The 19,480-nt window shown below is 45.2% G+C and overlaps 1 protein-coding gene across 4 annotated transcripts in view; it reads right to left on the reverse strand.

The window, feature by feature from the left end:
• Positions 1-1,994: 1,994 nt before the first annotated feature.
• Positions 1,995-19,480, reverse strand: part of LOC142583676 (uncharacterized) — an 81,867-nt gene continuing 64,381 nt past the window's right edge. For all 4 annotated transcript variants that reach the window (XM_075694167.1, XM_075694178.1, XM_075694171.1 and 1 more), the window contains 3 exons: positions 19,355-19,402; positions 11,927-12,120; positions 1,995-4,906 (listed from right to left, as the gene is read on the reverse strand). In XM_075694167.1, the coding sequence (XP_075550282.1) occupies positions 4,675-4,906; positions 11,927-12,120; positions 19,355-19,402 (474 nt within the window). In that variant the 3' untranslated portion in view covers positions 1,995-4,674. The remainder of the gene's footprint in view (positions 4,907-11,926; positions 12,121-19,354; positions 19,403-19,480) is intronic.

A 19,480-nucleotide genomic window follows, 5' to 3' on the forward strand; every position in this document is an offset into this window, starting at 1 on the left:
TCCTCCCTTCCGCACTGCCTCCCCGCTTTCCTCCGTATCGCGCGCGAGATTGGGCCGCGATCGTCAGATCACAGAACACCTATACAAACTTGTCAGATGCCCTTGCACGTAGTTGCGAAATGCCCAGTTGCTGCCGAAGCACACCGCCCCTCTCCCTCTCATCCCCCCCGACCTTCTGCGCGACAGAAGACGGCGCGTTTGCTCTGCTTTCCTCCTGAGCCGCGATCGTCAGTTTCCCTCGCGTGCTTTCACTCGCATATACGGCATACGACGCGCGGCGACGATGTTATCGCCCTCGGACTTCGGAACATCACAGCGACGGCAAAAATGCGCTTGGAGTGTCCATATAATTGCTACTGCAATGAAACTGGTCGCAGGTGGGATACGAACACACGTCTTCACATCACGCGTGCGATGCTCTTCCCAAATTGGCTACCGCGGCGCGGTTTCACGTGCACTTTCTGGGGTATTTATGTCGCTCTACTAAGCCGCTCCGACCATTGACGAAGCGCGACAAAAAATTACATTGGAACAGCATCGTTACAATTATGTGAGCCCAGAAGTACATACCGTGGCAACATAGGTGTCTAAAACAGCGAACTATCAATTTTGGGGCAACATAAAGAAGAGAAATGCACACTCGCAGATTAGCTTGCGCATAAAATCATTGGTTTAACTGTGAAAGCATTACAGCTAGTGATCACAAAGGTATTTGATTCTTGGGCTTTAACATGCCAAAGCAACACGGGCTACAATGCAGTTGACTCCCATTAATTCGACTCCGGCCGGCGCTCATGAATTTCTAAGGGTCCAAATGTTCGCAGAACTTGGCTTTCGCCGGATAATTCGAACTTGACCAGCCAGCACGTGCGCGCTTGATCCTTATATATGGTGACCCCTTTAGAGGCGTCTCTTTGGGGGCAGTTAACGAGTTGAACACACGTAAAGAAAAAAAAAAAAGCCCCTTCGAAAACGCCTTTTTTTTTACTGTCTCAGGGAGATTTTCGAGCAATAACTGTAGCTCACAATATCTAGTACGGCATTTACCCGATTCTAACATGCGCCTGCTTCTTTTAAACAAATTTGCCCTAATATTGCCTGCGCTTGTGCAATCGGACACGATACCAAAACTTCCTTTGCGGCTACCACAACACCGATGTACTGCGGCGAAGCTGACTTTATGAAGCCGGCCGTTGAGCAACACAGGCCGACCCGCACGGAGCAAGCTTTCCTGACGAACTTTCGGAGGCGAGCGCCGGCGCGGCAGCGTGCAGTGTCCTTTTTTGTTGTTGTTAAAAAATCAGGCGCGCGTTAAATTTCTTGGACGCACAGAAAGTGGGCGCGCGTCTGATTAGGGGGCATGTTAGAAACGGGAAAATAATGTCAAATGAATCAGCAGTGTTGCAGTTTTTTCTGCATCTTGTGTAATTCGACACATGGGATAATTCCATCAATTTCGTCGGTCCCGTCAGGTCGAATTAACGAAGTCAACTGTAGATGTTACAGCGGAAGGTTCTGGTTTAATTTTGACCCCCTGCGTTTTCGTAACATGCACCTATATCAAAGTACATGCACTTTTTTTTTTTCATTCCATTACCATTGGAATGACACCGCTGCAGCAAAAAATTGACCCCGGAACCTCTTGCACGGCAGCAGATAGCCACACATAGTCCCCGTGGCAGGTGAAGTTCAAATTGACCCCAGAACCTCTTGCACGGCAGCAGATAGCCACACATAGTCCCCGTGGCAGGTGAAGTTCAAAAATCAAGCGACGCTTCTTAGAAGAAAAAAATGAACATTACTAATTCAGTCAATAATACTACGATGTCTTCACATGCCAGCATCCTACCTGCGACTATCTAAGGACATCTAGGAAGATTTGAACTGACAACAGCACTTGTGCATTTCAATGTTAACAAGCTGCTGAACTCTGGCCCAGACCAGTGACTGCACTTTCAACCTGGTTGAGCAACCACTAGAAACTTGGAAAGAAGTGAGATAAAAAAAAACGTTTATTAATACCAATATATGAGGGAACAGAACAGTTTCTGCAATTACACCGGACTGCATATGAAACCAAATAGTACCATATAATTTAATAACACAAATTTATGTACACAAGTATTGCCACAGATCACCGACAGTGCACTTTCAGCAAAAAAGAAAACGTAGCAGTAACCCTATTGCAATTGTGCATTTTAAGAGATTCTGTGACCAGGACATCCTTTGTCCTAGAAAAAGAAAAGTACAAACAATGCATGCATACAAATTCGATAAACCTGTCTTTGATGCCCTGGCTTTTAACATTGGCACAACAGTTCCGACAAACAACATAAGCAGAGGCTGTATTTAAAGCATTATGTTCTGTCACCATCTCCACACTGTGCACCTCAAGGTTCAACTCTGTTTTGGCAAACATTAAGAACCAGAACACTCAGTAGAATATGATGTTAGTCACTTGTTCTGTGCACAAAAATTTTTGGTATGCATGATGATCACTCGAGTCTCACTATATAGCAACAGCAGCTAAAGCCTGAATGCAATTTCCATGCTCTTCATAACTATACAATGCTGCAAAATAGACTTCCATTTGCTTCCATTTGGATGGCTTTCTACATGCACAGTTTTTAGCAGAACAAACTTGTGCGTAAAGGTTATATACATTAGTCTACAGCAAATGCATTTCTATGCTATATATAACGACGTAGTCTCCAAAGTGTATGCCTTCTTGAAAGCCTTTTGATATATCACTGGAATGGTCTTGGAACAGACAAGATTCATAAAAGAAAAAAAGCTTTCACCGGTTCTTTTTAACCAAACCTACAGAAAACAACATTGTGACAGAGAGCACACACATATGCATGCATAAATTCACCGTGAAACAAGTACTTGTGACAGGACAAGTGTAGGATTCTTACAGAATTCAACACCGTCAATATTTGGACTGAATTGCTGGCACCTAAAGGTCAAATACCTTTATGGCTGCGCAATATGCACTCCCCTCACAGCAATCATAGTGCAAGCTAGAATGTTCTGAACTGCTATATATTTCTCAATGGCCTAAGAAGTATTTGCTTGGGTAATATGGTAGCCAAGCTCAGGCTAACATGACTTGTTTTAAGCATCAAGGGAGTGCCCATTTACATCACTGCCCAGACTAGCAAGCAACAAAAAAACCGGGCCTTATGCAAGCCTTATCAGCCTCTAATGCACACAACCGCGCAAAAACACCCTTGAACCCTAATTATTTCTACCACAGACTCCCCAGTTAATGATAAGAGGCCAAAACATCTGTCACGCGAAAGCAAAACTAAGTGTGCTGCAGTGAAGGCAAATCCTCCAGATGAAAGCTCACTCGGCCTGCCTGGCAGTTTAATTTCAACTTTGGTGAAACGAACTTTTTCGTTGCACAAGCTCTAAACACACAGCCAGGAAAAGAATTACAAGTTCATCCCTTGTATTTTCCCTCTCTCATAGTGCAGACTCCTAAGCTTCAGGTTCCGCCAGCTGCGTTAGTTAGAAAGACACTGTATATTTATACTCGGCAAAGGACTCCAGGAGGCACAATGAACAATGGGTCCAGATTACTTTACAGAGAAAGAAGACATACATGCGCAATGCCAGTATACCAGAGCAAACATGGTAGAGCACGGCACAGATCTGAACACAAGAGGGAAGAACATGGCAAGTGCGCTTGACAAGTAGATGGTAGTGTGCTAACACCACCCATAAGACAGCACAAAAAGAAATGTACTTGGCAAAACTGAGCACATCCCAGCTGTGCCCATGCATGCTTGTGGCTAGTGCCAAGAAGAGGGCAGGTAACTACACCAGACGGTTGCCAATTTGTAAATATCACTGGACAACACCTTCATGCAACTTGACAGACAGCGACAAGTGAGGGGATGTCATCAGTTCTGCCAAATTACACTTCTTCCTTTGTCTTTGGGGCCACATTTCTCAGTTGCTTTCAATGGGAGAGGCTGCTTTTAGAGGTCTTTGTGTATTTCAGCTAAAGGCAGAAAACCTGCACAATCAAGAAAAGACTGCCTTTTCTTGTACGTACAGTTCAGTGAACATTCTTTGGCTGCAATTAGTCCATGTGAACAGCACTACCACTGGACTAAAGGAATGAATATACATTTTTCAGAAAGCTCATAAATAATAATAAGAAGAGTTTCAAGAGTGAAACGAATCTAAAAAGTATTCAAGTATAAGAAAGGAAGTGACACATACTTAACACTCACACATGCACTCACACACGCACAGGACCAAAGAACCTCCTATTTAAATTACTAGGCATATTTGCAGCACCAGTATATGCACTGTCCTTGCTAGTCACGATGTCTTTTTTTTTTTCTTCACAAGTGCTCACCTAGCTGCACAGGTCGAAGGTCACATGCAAAATGAGCATTGGAAAGGAGGTGTGCAAAGGGACGCTCAAACTGAACAATACTGCATATCTTTAGGCAGCATTTTATGAGGGGTGAACACCACTATGAACACGGACCTACTGGTGGCTACAAGGAGCAGGTGCCTGGAACACCCAACCATTGCGTCCCCCAGAGAGTGGAGTTGCAATTTTGTCAGCAGCAGAGCAATGCAGCCCCTCTAAAAGCAGCTCTCTCACGGATTGGGGGGGAGGCACAGACAGGAAAGAAAGGAGACAAGGGCTCAAATGACAAGTTCTGAGTCAGTGGCTGGCTGCGGTGCCACGAGTGCAGTGGTAAGCATAGCACGATGGTCAGCTGGAAGGTGCCCTCCGGTGCGAGGCACTACGAGGCGGGCACTCGGAGTGGCTGTCACAATGCGCTCAGTGCCGGGACCTGACAGCCGCTTGCCCAAGATGCGAACTGCCGAGTACTTGGCACGCTGGTAGGCTTCCAACACGCTGATGCCCAACAGCCTGCAAGATAACCACCCCATCTCAGCTGAATGGCTTGTGTTGACATGCACTGAAGTGCACTGAAAGGCCCTCTTCTCCAGCAGCATTTCTTTATGCTCTATAGTATCATACCACATTTGCACAAATAAACACTGCTTCTCTCCTGTAATTTCCAGCCTTGAACTACAAATTGTGCTGCAAGTTTTTTTCAATGAACCAGGTCTAAGTGTAAAACACCCAATTACTATTGCCTGCCTAACCTCTGCATGTCCACACAGAGGTTAAACAGATGCCAACAGATTTTCAGACAACCAACCTTTGGGACATTGCTGGTTACTGAGACATGAGACACTGGCCTCTACTACTTATGTACAGAGGCAAGTGAAATTTCAGGCTACCAGATACAAAATGTCCAATAATTTGGAGACCGTCTGCTGTGCAACGTCATGAATATTGCTGCCGCAGCTAATTTAAGTTTTTCCGCTAAGCCAGCTTTTGCTGTACCACGTCACTCAAATTATCCGTCAACAACGCTTGAGATTGTGCACACGTAGTGGACAGTCGAGCAGCAATTAACTAAAGTAGCTTGGTGGTCTGCACCCCACTGATAAATCATGGCCCAATCCCACTAGTACCACTAGCTTTCCTGTAATCTAAAAGCATTCAGGGTGAAGAAGCTCACATGTGGCCGTAAAGCTTTCAGTTTTCACAGCCAACAACAGAGTGCATGAAACTGCTTCACATCACTATATCATACAATTTATATCACGATGATGCACTTCCAACTTATCTGATTTCTAAATGGAAAATCATACAACACTATGGAAAAATACATTAATGGTGCTTCTGGCTGCCTGGATGAAGAAAATTGAATAAAGTTACTGTATTCACTCGCATAATGTAAGCACACATGTAATGAATGCACCTTCCAATATTTCAGTAAAAGTGTTTTAGGTCTTTTTCTTGCACAATGATTGCACCCAGAACTTGCCGCCATGAAGTAGGAGAAGCACGGTACAATTTGGTGTCTGGTATGGGGTCTGACATGCTGGAATGGCTGCCAGATCCGAGGCATTTGGCTGTGCCGTGGCGCTATATTGGACGCCTGGCATGCGACAAAATTAGGAGACAATGTACGATTTGGCATCCAATACGGCATTCAATGTGCTGGAATGGCAGCCGAATTCGAGGAGTTTTGGCATGCCATAGTGCCAGATCGGAGGCTTGGCATGCGACAAAAGTAGGGAGGACACTGTACAATTTGGTGTCCGATGTGCCGGAACAGCAGGCGATTGGACACCTGACATCCGGTAGTGCCGTAGGCCATCCCCCGTAGCGCCAGATCGGACACCTGGCGTGTGATAGATCATGTGATGGTCCGGAAAAATTTGTACGGTGGTGTGGCATGCAGCAGCATGGCAAAATGCCTCACATCCGGCTGCCATTCCAGAGCCATGACATATCAAAACGCCTCGGATTCAGCTGCCGTTCCAGCACATCGGATGCCGTATCAGACGCTGAATCGTACTGTGCGTCTCCTACATTTTAGAGGTGATTGTGGAAAAAAAACTGCCCAAAATTTGACCCCACATAATGAACAAAGCACCCAACTGCCCTACTTACTGGACATTTTGGCAGTCCTTGTCGCAGCCTTAAAAGCAGTCAGACTATTTTTCAGTGCAAAACAGAACAGCAAACAAATAAATGCATGACCCAGCCAGCATATCAAAAACGCTATTTCTGCGTTAAACCCAACAACAACCTCATTTGTAAATGCATATGAGCTAGCTGTCATTTTACAAGTGCCAACACCCTTAGAAATGTTTGTAATACACCCATGAGCATTTGAAATTGGCGACTCAAATAGGTAGTTATCTGGGGATGAGGGAGACATATACAGTAAAACCTCGTTAAACTGTACCCGCTTAAACAGTAGTTTCGTCTTGAAGCTAGTAAAGTCAAATCCCCGACTCAGCGGCCATTGAACATAATGTGTTTTGTATCTGCATAAACCGCACCAGCTTATTGCGTACGCATCGGTAAAATCGTAGCGTTTACACTTTTCGTCGAGCAAACACGGCGGTGCGTCGTCTTCATCGGGCGGCCCGGCAGAACAACAAGCCTCAGAGATCGGAACAACGGCCTCCAAGCACCCTGTGCGTTTGCGCGTGAAGCCACATCAGCATCAACATCATTTCGACGTCATGCAAGCGAGGAGTCGCGTCATGCCGAAGCTCGGATAAAGAAAGACGCCGGGTGCTCAGCATAGAAGAAAAATGAGACATCGTACGTGCTATCGAACGTGACACGAAGAAGTTGGCGCTGGCACGTGACAGGGATCTGCTGTTAACTACGGTGTGTGGCATTTGGAATGCGAAGAAGTTGCTCGGCAGCACTGCAGCAACCGCGAAGACATGCCGGCTACGAGGTTCGACTTTTCGGCATCGTTGCCTCTGTTGTTGCTGAAGTGTTGACTAGCGACAGTGATGAGAACGACACGGAAAGTGACAGCACGGGCGATTCAGTCCCTACAGTGGCAGAAGCTGCGCGTTACGTCAGCCTCATGAATGCAATCGTCGCGACGAGAACAGGGTCGCGATAACGTCTATTCCAAACGAAAAGTTTTACAAACTTCGGCATCCGGCAATGAAAAAGTCGCCCCGGGACTTCTGCAGCACTACTGCGCGCGTGCACGGAGAATATGTAACGCCAACGAGCAATCTGCCATGCGAGTGTTTGCTGAGAAGAGGGGGCTGGCTGAAAAGCTGGCATGCAGCTTCAGCAAGTTTGAGGCCGCTGTCGTCGTGCTAGGCCGCCACGGCATCAAACGAAAATACCACTTTTTTCGCGCGAAGTAAATAAATACTGCATGTTTTTTTCCCCTTTCATCGCACTCTCTCTGAGTTACGTTTTCGGCAGGTAAGTGGGTGATCTCATGCTATTTCGGTTAAACAGTACTACCGTTTAGTATGTACTTCTTCCAAGCTCTGGCCAACTACTGTTTAACGAGGTTTCACTGCAATTGCAATGAAGCGCTTCTAGCTAGGCGGTCGCTTTTGATCACACTGGCACGTAAACTGAAGTAGCTGTGATAAAAATGACCTTTTTTTAGTCTTTCCACAAGGCTAGGAGCACGATCGAATTTTTGTACAAAATCAATTTTCGCTGTTTTCTTGTAATCATTCTTAGGTCAGGCAAATGAACATAAACTGGCTCAAACTGATCTGAACCAGTCATGTTTCACGCTCAAACTTATCTGAATTAAACTGTTTTCACTGAACTGGAATGAAAATTGGAAAAAAAAAGTTTGGTTCGACACTCTGACCTTGGCTGTATATGCTGTGTATCCTTGCATATGCAGTGCCGTAAGGTATTCACAGATGTTCCTGATAATTATTCTGATGAGCAAAATGTCTTTGCTGCATTTTCGAAACCATATTCATATGTGCCGAGCGAGAACTGCAGCTGTCTTATTCGTTTGATTGCACATTGGCCCATCGCTCATCGCACACACGAGTGCAATGTGCCTTGCAACACTTTACATTTTAGCTGTCATGCTAGTCGGAGCACGCAGATTTTGGCTACTGATTCTTGATTGTTAAAGGTGTGCAGATACCTAAATCTCGAGCGACTATTTTTTAGTCTTGGGTAATAAACAGCATTTAGGAGACCATAATAACGACCAGCATATGCATGAGCGCGTCCCCAGTAATGAAGTATCACTCAATTTATACTGCAGTTTCTAGTTTCAATATTCCCGCCAGCAGGGGTGAACAACCTTTAAGCGACATAAATTAAGTGTACACGGCGTCACGGAGGTCGTGTGAACCACCAAAGCATTGCCCACAGCTAACCGATGTCTCATCTCAATTTCACACATATTCCCATGTTTGTCAATGCTGGAGCTAGATGGGAGACGCGCACTCGCACGCACGGGAGACGAGCACTCCCGGCCGTGCTTTGGCAAACGCATGCGCAGTCGCACTGAAAATGCATCTCCACCAGCGTTCTTAATGTCACAATATTTTGCCCTCAACAATGATGTTTTTATTATTGCTATCGCGATAAGTCCAGAGAAGAGAGCAGTGTTTCATTTCTACTCTTTAAAATTGAAATAAATTACCCTTTAGCCGTCTGCTGCCAGCCATACTTCATGAAAGCATTCCTCATAAGCATGCAAAGATTATGATATAGACAATTTGTCCTCTAAATTTGGTGTCTACACTCCTATACCATTCCCATTGTAGTATCTCAACATTTGGTAGCAGTGAGACATTGGTGCAAGGTTCTCCATAAGGCTACAGGTGAAAATACATGCTGACAACTGCTGCATGGTAAACGATGCATCTAGCTTGCTGCACACATGATGTACCACATGTGGTGAAGATGTTGATCTTGGTTCTATACAGTGGCATGCCATTTGCAGTGTTGAAGGATAAGATTTGCTGCTTTACAAGAAAACACAATATGCTGAACTTTTAATATGCAACATGTATTAGCATCCAAAACCATTTCAAAGTGAATACATTGCACGAAATGGCTAGTAATGTTTTGGTTTGGTGACAAATGGTATGTTATACACTCAAACCTCCGTTATAACAATGTTGAAGGGGAAGCCGAAATTGCTTTGTTATCCCCATTATTGCCCTTTACTGCAATATATGCCCAATGAGGTGCCTAACTTTAAATAGGCAAAGAAGACGGTCTTGTGGCCAACCAAACTGCTATGCAGCCACGTATGCAACAATATTTTATTAAAACAGAAAAAAATCTTAGGTTTTTGCAACATGAAACTTTTTGGACCCTGACATAACAGCCTTTACAATAGCTGCCTTCTGTTCCAGTGTAGACTTTCACTCCCACTTTTCGCTTGGCTCGTTCATACTGTCATGAAAACTGCAAAACGGTGAAGCAGTCGAAGAGAACAGCTATCACGCAGACACAACATAACAAGGCACGCCGACTATGCAACTGATCCGCTGTTCTGACATGGCCCCTCTTTGTGAGCGAGGATGTTGAGCACATAGCCAGCCATCCTCCTCCTAGCGAATAGCTGAGGAAGGGAAAAAAAAAAGTTTTTCCTTCCTCCATGCAGTGCATATCGCCGCAATGGCTTGGCTTGGCAGCTCATGGCCTAAGAGATTGCACCAGTGTTGCTCACCGGTGTATTAAATGCAGGAGTTTCGAACTGCCGCATTAAATGAGTGCCAAATCGCACGGAAAGCAATATACTCAGCACACTTTTCGGAGATGAATCTAGTTCATTGGTATATCCATTAGTAGGACAATTTCATTTTGTTATGTCCATTACTTCCTTACCTCAATTCATTATAACGAGGCTTGAGCATTTGTTAGTAGGGAAGATTAACACTAGCTCAAGAGAGAGAGAGAGAAACAAAGAGGATGCATGTATTTCTCTAGGGCTTTGAAAGGGCATTTACTGTATATTATTGTGTAAGGGCTGCACTTTATCAAAAATTTGGCCACGAATTATATGAGTGCAGCCCACACACAAACAAAAAGTAAATAAATTTTTACCTGCTTTGAAAAACTGACATGCTAGCCACTGTATGCAATGACCGTGGGACGTCTTTATTTTAGCTTTGTTTTAGCTGCTAGAATGTAAATGCGGAGCTGGTGCAGCTGTAGTCTAATTCACCGCAAGCGTGAATTACAAGATGAAGTCGTCCTAGGATGTAGGCATTCCCTACTTTCCCCGCACTTTCCTTGTAGCAGCTAACGCTATAGAAGCTGTGCAACATTGTACCGCATTCATTATCGACCCAGGTTGATCACGTTTTACCCTTTTTTTTGGCGGAGTATGAATGCCATCATCATTCTAACATGGACCACGTGACCTGGATATAGGTATGTATGACTGTATAAAATATAGTCGCAAATCCTGTCACAATCCATGTATCTTTCATTTATGCCCATTCAGTACCTATGCAGAACTCAACAATCGGCATGTCCCATAAATTCGAGTTGAACAGACACAGTAGGAATGATGCCAATGGAGTCATATGATCGTCGTCTTGCTGCTGTTGTCACAAGCACATATGGTTGCGTCACACACACACAACTACTAGACTTGGACGAATGCAATAGTCTACCTGATATTGCTCTGGAGAACCTCAGAAAATTCTGGATAGCCAGCTAGTACCCGCCAAATGCTTCGCTTCCACATTGACCCCCGTATTCAGAAATGCATCTTAACTTGAAGCCCACGCTTGACTTGATTTAAATGACGCCTGTTGTGAACGCACCAAAGGAAACACAATGAGTGTCTTGGGTGCGTTCGCACCAGGCATCATTTATATTAAGTCATGCATGGGCTTCAAGTTAAGATGCATTTCTGAATACGGGGGTGATTCCCACAATATGTGGGATCTATGAAATTTTTTGTTTTATATTTAGGTCCAACTCAAGAGGTGCAGCTCTTACAAAAGAACATACAGTAGTTTCATTATAGAACATCAAAAATTCATTAATTTGGCAGTATTTGGCAACACACCAGTTCATTCAGAGAAGTCCCAAAACTGTCATAAGTAATAAATGACACTGTTGCCATTAATGTCTCTCTTCCTCCTTAGCGCATCTGTGAAATGGGCACATTTGCTTCTTGTAATAACTTTTTTTCTTTATTTTTTAGTTGACCTGTAAATAGCACAGTTGTGTGCTGTTTTATCCTCCTCACAAGTGTAACCTATTTCACAAGTACTAGTATGCCCCTTGAGTGAATGCAGGTGCTAATTACCTCTGATTACATAATAATTTGCTGTGCTCAGGGATAGGGAGTTGAATGTAGAATTTTCAATGCCATTTTATGGCAGGTGACAAACTATCTTTGGTGAGGCTGTGCATGATCATTAAGACAGAAAGGAGATATTCCACATGACTGGCAAGACTAAGAAAGAAGACGCTTTTGAGAGCTTGGCTGAAACTTGACTAATGCCACCTAAAAGCTATCAGTCTCTCCATAGCATTTTACCCCACTTTAAATGTGAAGCTGTTTAAGTACAAAGTAAACTATCAACATACCGCAAGCACACATATTCAACCAGCAGGGCGAGGCCCACAGCAAGGGTGCGGATGCCAACATTATCGAAGACCTTGACAACCAGGCAGGCACCTGAGACTGCGCTGCCCATGATGACCAACACAGCAGCCGTCTGCAGCCAGTGAGCCGTTGACAGGCCACTAGGCAGCCAAACCTCTCCACGTTCCAACTCGTACTGCACATACGTGCCACAAACAAGCACTCAGCCACAAAACACACAAACCACAGAAAAACGGCATGACATAAATTACCACATTACACACAGGTACGACCATATTTACTAGGCCAGCCTCAATTCTCTGTCAACTACAAAATTTGGAAGGCGATTAAACAAAAAAGTAAAACTTCTCTTGAATGCAAGCCGAATTAAATAAGGCATTCAACTGTGGCATTCGACTTCAATGGAACATGCATTATGCACTTTATTACTGCCCTCAACACTTGTCAAAAGCTTAGAACTTGTTGGGCGAGTTGGTGCATATTAGCAAACAGTTTTATAACTGCGCAAACAAACGACCAGGGAGAGCCAGTGAGGTCTGTGGTCGTTTGTTTGTGCAGTGATAAAACTGTTTACTCGTCAAAATAGTGTGCAACATTCACTCATCGTCTTTAACCTGGCCTCTTTATCGCCAATTTATTCCCACAGAGCACTGTCCTTGCTAGTGACAAGATGCTATATTCAAACAGAATGGCACATGCCAACTCGTCAGCTACAATCATGGTCTCAGAGAATAGCCTATATTTGAGTAAATACGGTACTTTAGTTAAATAGTCATCAACAAATAAGCTTCTCTAACGAAAGATGCTTTCATTAAGCTGGACTCCAGCTCCAAAAGCATCACAAGAAACAAGGACTGAGAAAGCGAGTGAAGCTACAACTATAAAGGTCATCCCATACAGAAGCAACTAAGCCCCTTTTCCAAAGCAAATACACATTAACACGTTCACTGCGTAGCCCGTTATCATAGTTTTGATCTCTGTGCGTCGTGGCCCACCGGTGGGTCACCCGAGGCTTTCCGCGGGTGCGGCGTGACACACCGGTGGGGCACACTTCTGAGGCCGTTTTTTTCCGCGTGCTGAAAGATGGCTCTACTGGCATTTTCGGTCGCAGCTTGCGCGGGTTACTTCAATCACGTATGCCAGCGAAGAAAATCATCACGTGATTCACTTGGCCCGTGCACTTCTAGGAAGTTGCTTCACTGGGGCCGCATTTTATAAGAATACATTGTCCATTTTCCGCTCCATTTCGCGTGACGTAAGCCTGACGGGATCATCAGACGAAAGCAGCTCTCAACCAATCACAGAAATGAAAAGCAGCAGATACCCGCGTTGACGATAGCGTTCGCCATTCGTTGCGCGCTGTGGTTCAATATGGGCTGCAAGGTGCATCCAATAGTGAGGTCCAGTCGCCAATGATCCAATAGTCAGGTCGTTTCCCACGGACGTTTGAACGGCACGGCTACGTCATCGAACAATAATGACCTGACGTGAAGGACCAAATGGATCATAAAAACAAAATGGATAATGGATCTTTGTAGCATACGGCATCTGGAGAATTTATCGAGTCATTTATTACCGCGACTCTGCTCGCTTCATCCCCAGTGAACGCGACTGAAGCGCATTCTCAAGGATGTCCTTGAAAAGCGGCGCCCTTTCGGTCTACAAAATTTCTGCTTTATGTAACTAGAGCGCGGCCAAGAGTTTCGGTCGTTCTGGTCCGAACAAGTGCCAGAAGCGCTTGTTGCTCTCGCACCCTCGATTCTTCTTTCTTTTCCTGGGCATGCACAAGTTTCCACAATAAAGAGTTTGCGTTTTGAAGCCGTTGACTGCTACGTTTACTACCCACCGACCAGCTACCCTTTGTAGGGCAAAGCCACGTGACCCTGCGTTTCAGCATTCACTAAGCACCAAGACTCAAGAACAAGACCTCAAACTCGACATTTTATTGAAGTACTTCCAGAATAACTTTCGGAAGAAAAAAAAAAAGTTCAAATCACAGCATTTGCAACTAAACGTCTTACGTGCCACCAGCTCACGATGTCTAAAACGTAGTCTATGTTCAGGAGTTCTACTCGTGCAGAAGATTGAAACATGGCAAACACATAAATGGCCTTCCCGCACAATCTGCGCAAAACGTAACAACTTTCTTCGCCATTACCCTTGCCTGCTCTGGACTTCTGCGAGCTCTCAGCGATGCGTAGCATCCAGTACATCTCCTTCGGACAGACCGTGCAGGTCCGTCGGCCTTTTCCAGCATATGGGCGCGCTTTGTTCCGCGTGTCCTTTCGGTCTCAATGTGAGCTGTGGCGAAGAGTGCGCGTGCCAACTCCTCGCGGAATTCGATGATTGGCGACGTTTTACCGTCCACCATTGAACGGACAACCCATGCGTTCACAACTGCAGTTCCAACGATGAGCTCCACCGCAGCTTTCCTATACCACTTGAGCCCTTTCCGTAGGCAGGAGTAGTAGGACGTCATCTGGTCACTGTAGTCTACGCCCTTTTTCGCCACGTTGTAGTCGAGGACTGTGCGCGGTTTCGTAATCGACTCACCCTTTCTCATTTTTTTCCCGGTATCAACAAGGCTGGTGTCATGCTCAGCAACCGTTGTCATCATGAGAACGGGCCGTTTATCCAACCACTTCAGCACCTTTACGCCGTTGTAGGATTCAAGACCAACAACTTCCCCTTTTTTTACTGTGGCTTGTGTAACTTCTTTCGGAAGCCCCTTTCGGTTCGATCGGAGAGTGCCACATAAAAATGTATCATCTTTCAACAGGCGTGATGCAAGCAGCATGCTCGCGTAGAAATTGTCGACGAAAAGTGTGTGACCACAGCCGGTGAAGCCAGCCATCAAATTTACTACTACTTCTTCGGCATGCCCCATGCCCGCTGTGGCGCCAGATTTTCCGGCATATATTTACACTTTCAATGTATAGCCCTCCTTCGTGCAGGCCTTGTATAGCTTGACTCCATACTTGTGGGCTTTACCAGGTATGTATTGCCTAAAGGCGAGACGCCCACGCCACGGAATCATCGTTTCGTCAATGACAATCTCTTTGCCTGGCTCCAGCACTGAGCAGAAATTGCGATTCATTTTTTCAATCAAGGGTCGAATACGATAGAGGCGATCCTGCTGTGCGCTGGGTTCCTCGTTATCTGCGAAATGCCAGAACCTTAGTAGCAGCAGAAACCGGTCGCGGGCCATGTTCTGGCGAATGCAGTTTACGCCGTACAGATTGCTTCTTGCCCAGTAGTGCTGCAGATTAGGAAGCCTTACTAGACCCATGCAGATCAGTACACCAACGAACACTTTCATTTCTTGCACGTTTGTCTCAGTCCATTTCTTCACGCGCGATTTCTCTTGTAGGACGTTCGAGTTTATGTACTGCTTCCCATACCTGTTTGTCTCACGAACCATCATGTCCCAAATGTCATCAGTCAAAAAAAGAGAAAACAAGCTGAGAGCATCGTTGCTAGTCGGGAGGCTGATTAGCACAGGGGGGCTCGAATATGACATCGCTCTAACTCTAGTCGTTACCGCATTCCAGTTTTCGGCAGGTAATGCAGCCTGGACATCACCGTTTTTCGAATCCTCAGATACCACTTCACTGCAACCGCTTGACTCACCATCCCACAGTTCAGAAGAACTTTCCAATAACTCTTCGAGGCTGCCATCGTCGCTGCTTGAACACTCAACGTTCGCTGGAGCAGAAGTTGTGCCGCACGAAGTGGATGGCAACGTATTTGGGCTGCCGTGTGACCCGGCGGATCCGCTTCCACCGCAGGGTCTTTTCTTCTGGTTTTCTGTACCTCCGTCGAATTTTTGACAGTCCATCACGATTTTTGAATGCTCGTAAAAAATTGAAAGCACAAGGATGAGGACCACGAGGCTTGGTACTGAGAGTGACCCAAGTTATTGCGAATAGGACAGACTAATTCTTCAGCTGAGCTCTTGCACACATTGTGAGTGCTTTTCAAAAGTATGTTGCGCATGTGGAAAGCGCCCGAACAAAAGGCTCGAGCGGGTAGCGGGAACATTTTCTTCACCGCTTCCTGATAGCCGTCAGCTTTATCATCAGACGCATTGCAAGCGCCAACGTCAATAAATACAGGCACGCTTTGTATCTCTACCGCCATCTGTGATATGATAGTGGAAACGCATTTTCATGCATTTGTGGAAGCATGTTGTCGCCGCACTGCAAGAAACGCCTCGTTGTTTGCGCCAGCACGGCTGGACTGCGTTGCGTGACCCACCGGTGGGCCACGACGCAGTGAACGTGTTAATTTAGTGCACATGCTGCAACCACAAATTTTGCCAGCAAGTTTAGGTAAGTGGAGCCCTTATACAAGAATACATATTTTTTGCACCCTGAAAAAACAGAACACACACACACACACACACACACACACACACACACACACACACACACACACACACACACACACACACACACACACACACACACACACACACACACACACACACACACACACACACACACACACACACACACACACACATTTTTGCAGGGTGCAGACCTTACACGAGGCAGGGTTATGTCAGTGAAGCCTCGGACTGTGCTCAGACTGCCTTGCAGAATAATGCAACCACTAGCGGCCAACTTTAAACCCACTTATTCAATTGTCATCATTGCATCTGCTGCACTCATCACTTCACAAGCTAGCCTTATCTGCACTCTCCCATAAATATATATGTGTGTGTGTGTGTGTATGTGCTGGCCTTACTGTGAGTAAATACGGTACTTTCATTGAACATACTGCATGCAAGAACTGTATTCAATACATAAAACCTGAAAGCCAGTTGCATTTCTAGGCCGAATTTACCAGATTCTAATACCCACGTTGTTTTCCAAGAAATACTTTTCAAAATAAGCCTGTGTGTTACAATTGCATACGGGACTAAACCCACACTTGCAGCATTGCAAACAATATGTCATCAGAGCCATCATTGCCACTGTTACAATAAGCTCACAAAAAGAACACATTACCATGTAGATTGGCAATGAGGATGTGTGCTTTCATTCAAACTAACTTATTTCACGTGATAATACAGTCGAACCCACTTATAACCATACAGGTTTTAACAATATATCGGTTATAATAATGAAAAGCTACTGCACCATCAACTTTTGTATGCTTTCTATGGAGAAATAACCCGCTTACTACAATGTCCCCATACCGCATTATCGGTTATAACGATAACGATAAGTCTGGCTGCTGGGTGTCCAAGCCAAATGGTAATTGAATGCGAAATCCTTGAAACGAGAAAAGAAAAAGTGAAATGTGAGCTGCTGCACGATCGCCCGCCACCCCAACTGTCGCCGCGCGCTTCTCTCCATGAGAGGTGCACGCCAGCCTCGCGCGCATCTCTGCCGTCGCCCTTACACCCCTGCGAACCCAAATGGGTTGCGCCCATAGCTCTTTGCCGTGCCAGCCTCCGAAACACAAATGGAACGCTCCAACAGCGCTGACAGTGCTGCCGGCACTGCTCTCAGATTGCTCGCTGGGCCCTCATTCTGCGCAATTAAGCTAACAGATGAAATAGCTCGTGCTTGTCTTTGTTTGTTGCGTCAAAGTCGTTCCTGGCTACGTAGTTTCTCAGCCTTGCTTGACTCGCCGCAGAAAGGAAACGCGGCTGACCCACCCAATGATCATCGGAAATGCACGACGTTGCCGGTGAAAAGCGCACTGCTATAGATTTGGAAACGAAGTGCTTCTGACTGATGAGGCAATCGTCGTGAACTTGCTTGCATCAGATAGCGACAGTGACGGCCATGACGGCAGCGCTGACGCAGTAGGGCAGGCTGCCTCGGCATTGTCCTCGCGGGAGGTCGGAGGTCCTGTAGATGATTCAGTCCCTTATGGGCTTGTTTTCCCAAGGGATCTTCCGCTTCATTGCGTGGAGTACCTGGATGCCTTGGAGAAGAATGTCGGCAAACTTTGCGTAAACCAAGCAGGGCTGACGGACATGCAGTTTTCTTGTGCAAGCAAGTGGGAAGTACGTGGAGAGATGCTCGTGGCAATCTTGTCTCAGCGTTTCTCCTGGATTTCTCAAGCTGAGATACTGCCGCGGCAAACTTCCAGCATTTGTTAAAAGGTGACTTTTGGGGCCACCAAAACGATGCCTCGGTAAAGCTCGTATGTCACTTGCCGCCCATGACCCTTGTCTGCAGTTGTTCTAAGAGTGTCATTCTTGAACGCCGACAGCCACGGCTTGTTGTAGGAAGCAAAGTTGAACAGTTAGACGAGTCAACACAATCAGAAGCCGGATGGAGGAAGGTGGTGGGGAGAACTGGCCTCCCCGCCATTATAGTTTTCTTGAAACAGCCATGCCATCTCCCATTCTGATTTCTTTTTTTCATTCAACCCTGTTATAACAATGGAATTTTTGTGGTACTTGAATATTGTTATAAGTAGGTTCAACTGTAGTAGTGGCAACAAGTGTGCACCGCATGTTTTTGGAGTTCTGAAAACTAGCATGCATTGCTGGACAAACTGCCAAAGTGGTTTGCTGAGGACTGGTATACCATCCTATTCATGACAGTTGCCAAGTTATTCAAGAAATATTACTAAAACACAATGGATAACATGAAAAATGACAAGTGGTCCATTGACAGTGTGAATAAATTTCCATTCTGTAACGGTAAATTCTGCATATTTCATTATTTTTCTCACTGTGAAAATCAGGGGCATGCCCCTTGCTTTTTGTTATAAGCAGTTTGGGTGCACATTAGGTTCTCGAAAACACTGGAATCAGGTCAATACAGTAATAGAAGTGGTAGCTCAGGTGATAAATATTGCTCAAAAAATACACATTCTGTATTTTTATCCACACAGCCATGCACAACCTAGCATATTATCACGAAAATGTGCTGCAAGAACCCCTCTCCAAACTTCACTCCAAGAAAGACAGCTAAGTGGTTTTGAAATTCTTCTTTCTGTGTGCTACAGTGCTATGTAACACTATTTTTTCGTGTGGCACTGTTTACATTGCCATCAGTTGCTAACTGGTCTTTGCTATGCAGCAATATTCAGGAAGAACTACATCTCATGAACTTTAAGTGATGGATAATGCTACAAAGGCTACATTATGCTGTAGTCAGGCGGATGGCAATTTTCCATTGCATGAATTTAGCTACAACTAATGAATTACAGCACAACTAATTTGATTAATTCTTTTCCTACCGCATCCATAGAGAATAGTTAGACCGCTAACGATGGTTTTAAATGCTGTTTTTGAGACCTTCCGCGCCGCTCACGGACACACTGCATCATCTGACATATAGAAGGAGAAGTAAAGTTTTGTTTGTTAGAGTTCATTCCCACTTGGCAGATACCTTTGAAATATCTCCCAAGACATGCACACTACTTCCTATTGTACTCACTTCTTCATTGCAGACTTTGCAACGGTTGCTGTCTGAATTTCCAGCAGACTGTAGGAAGCAGCACAAGGAAAGAATAAAATATGAGTTAGTTCACTTAAACCAAAGCCAGCAGTGGAACAAGGGCCG

This window comes from Dermacentor variabilis, chromosome 1 (assembly GCF_050947875.1).
Source record: "Dermacentor variabilis isolate Ectoservices chromosome 1, ASM5094787v1, whole genome shotgun sequence".
NCBI classification, from domain to species: domain Eukaryota; kingdom Metazoa; phylum Arthropoda; class Arachnida; order Ixodida; family Ixodidae; genus Dermacentor; species Dermacentor variabilis.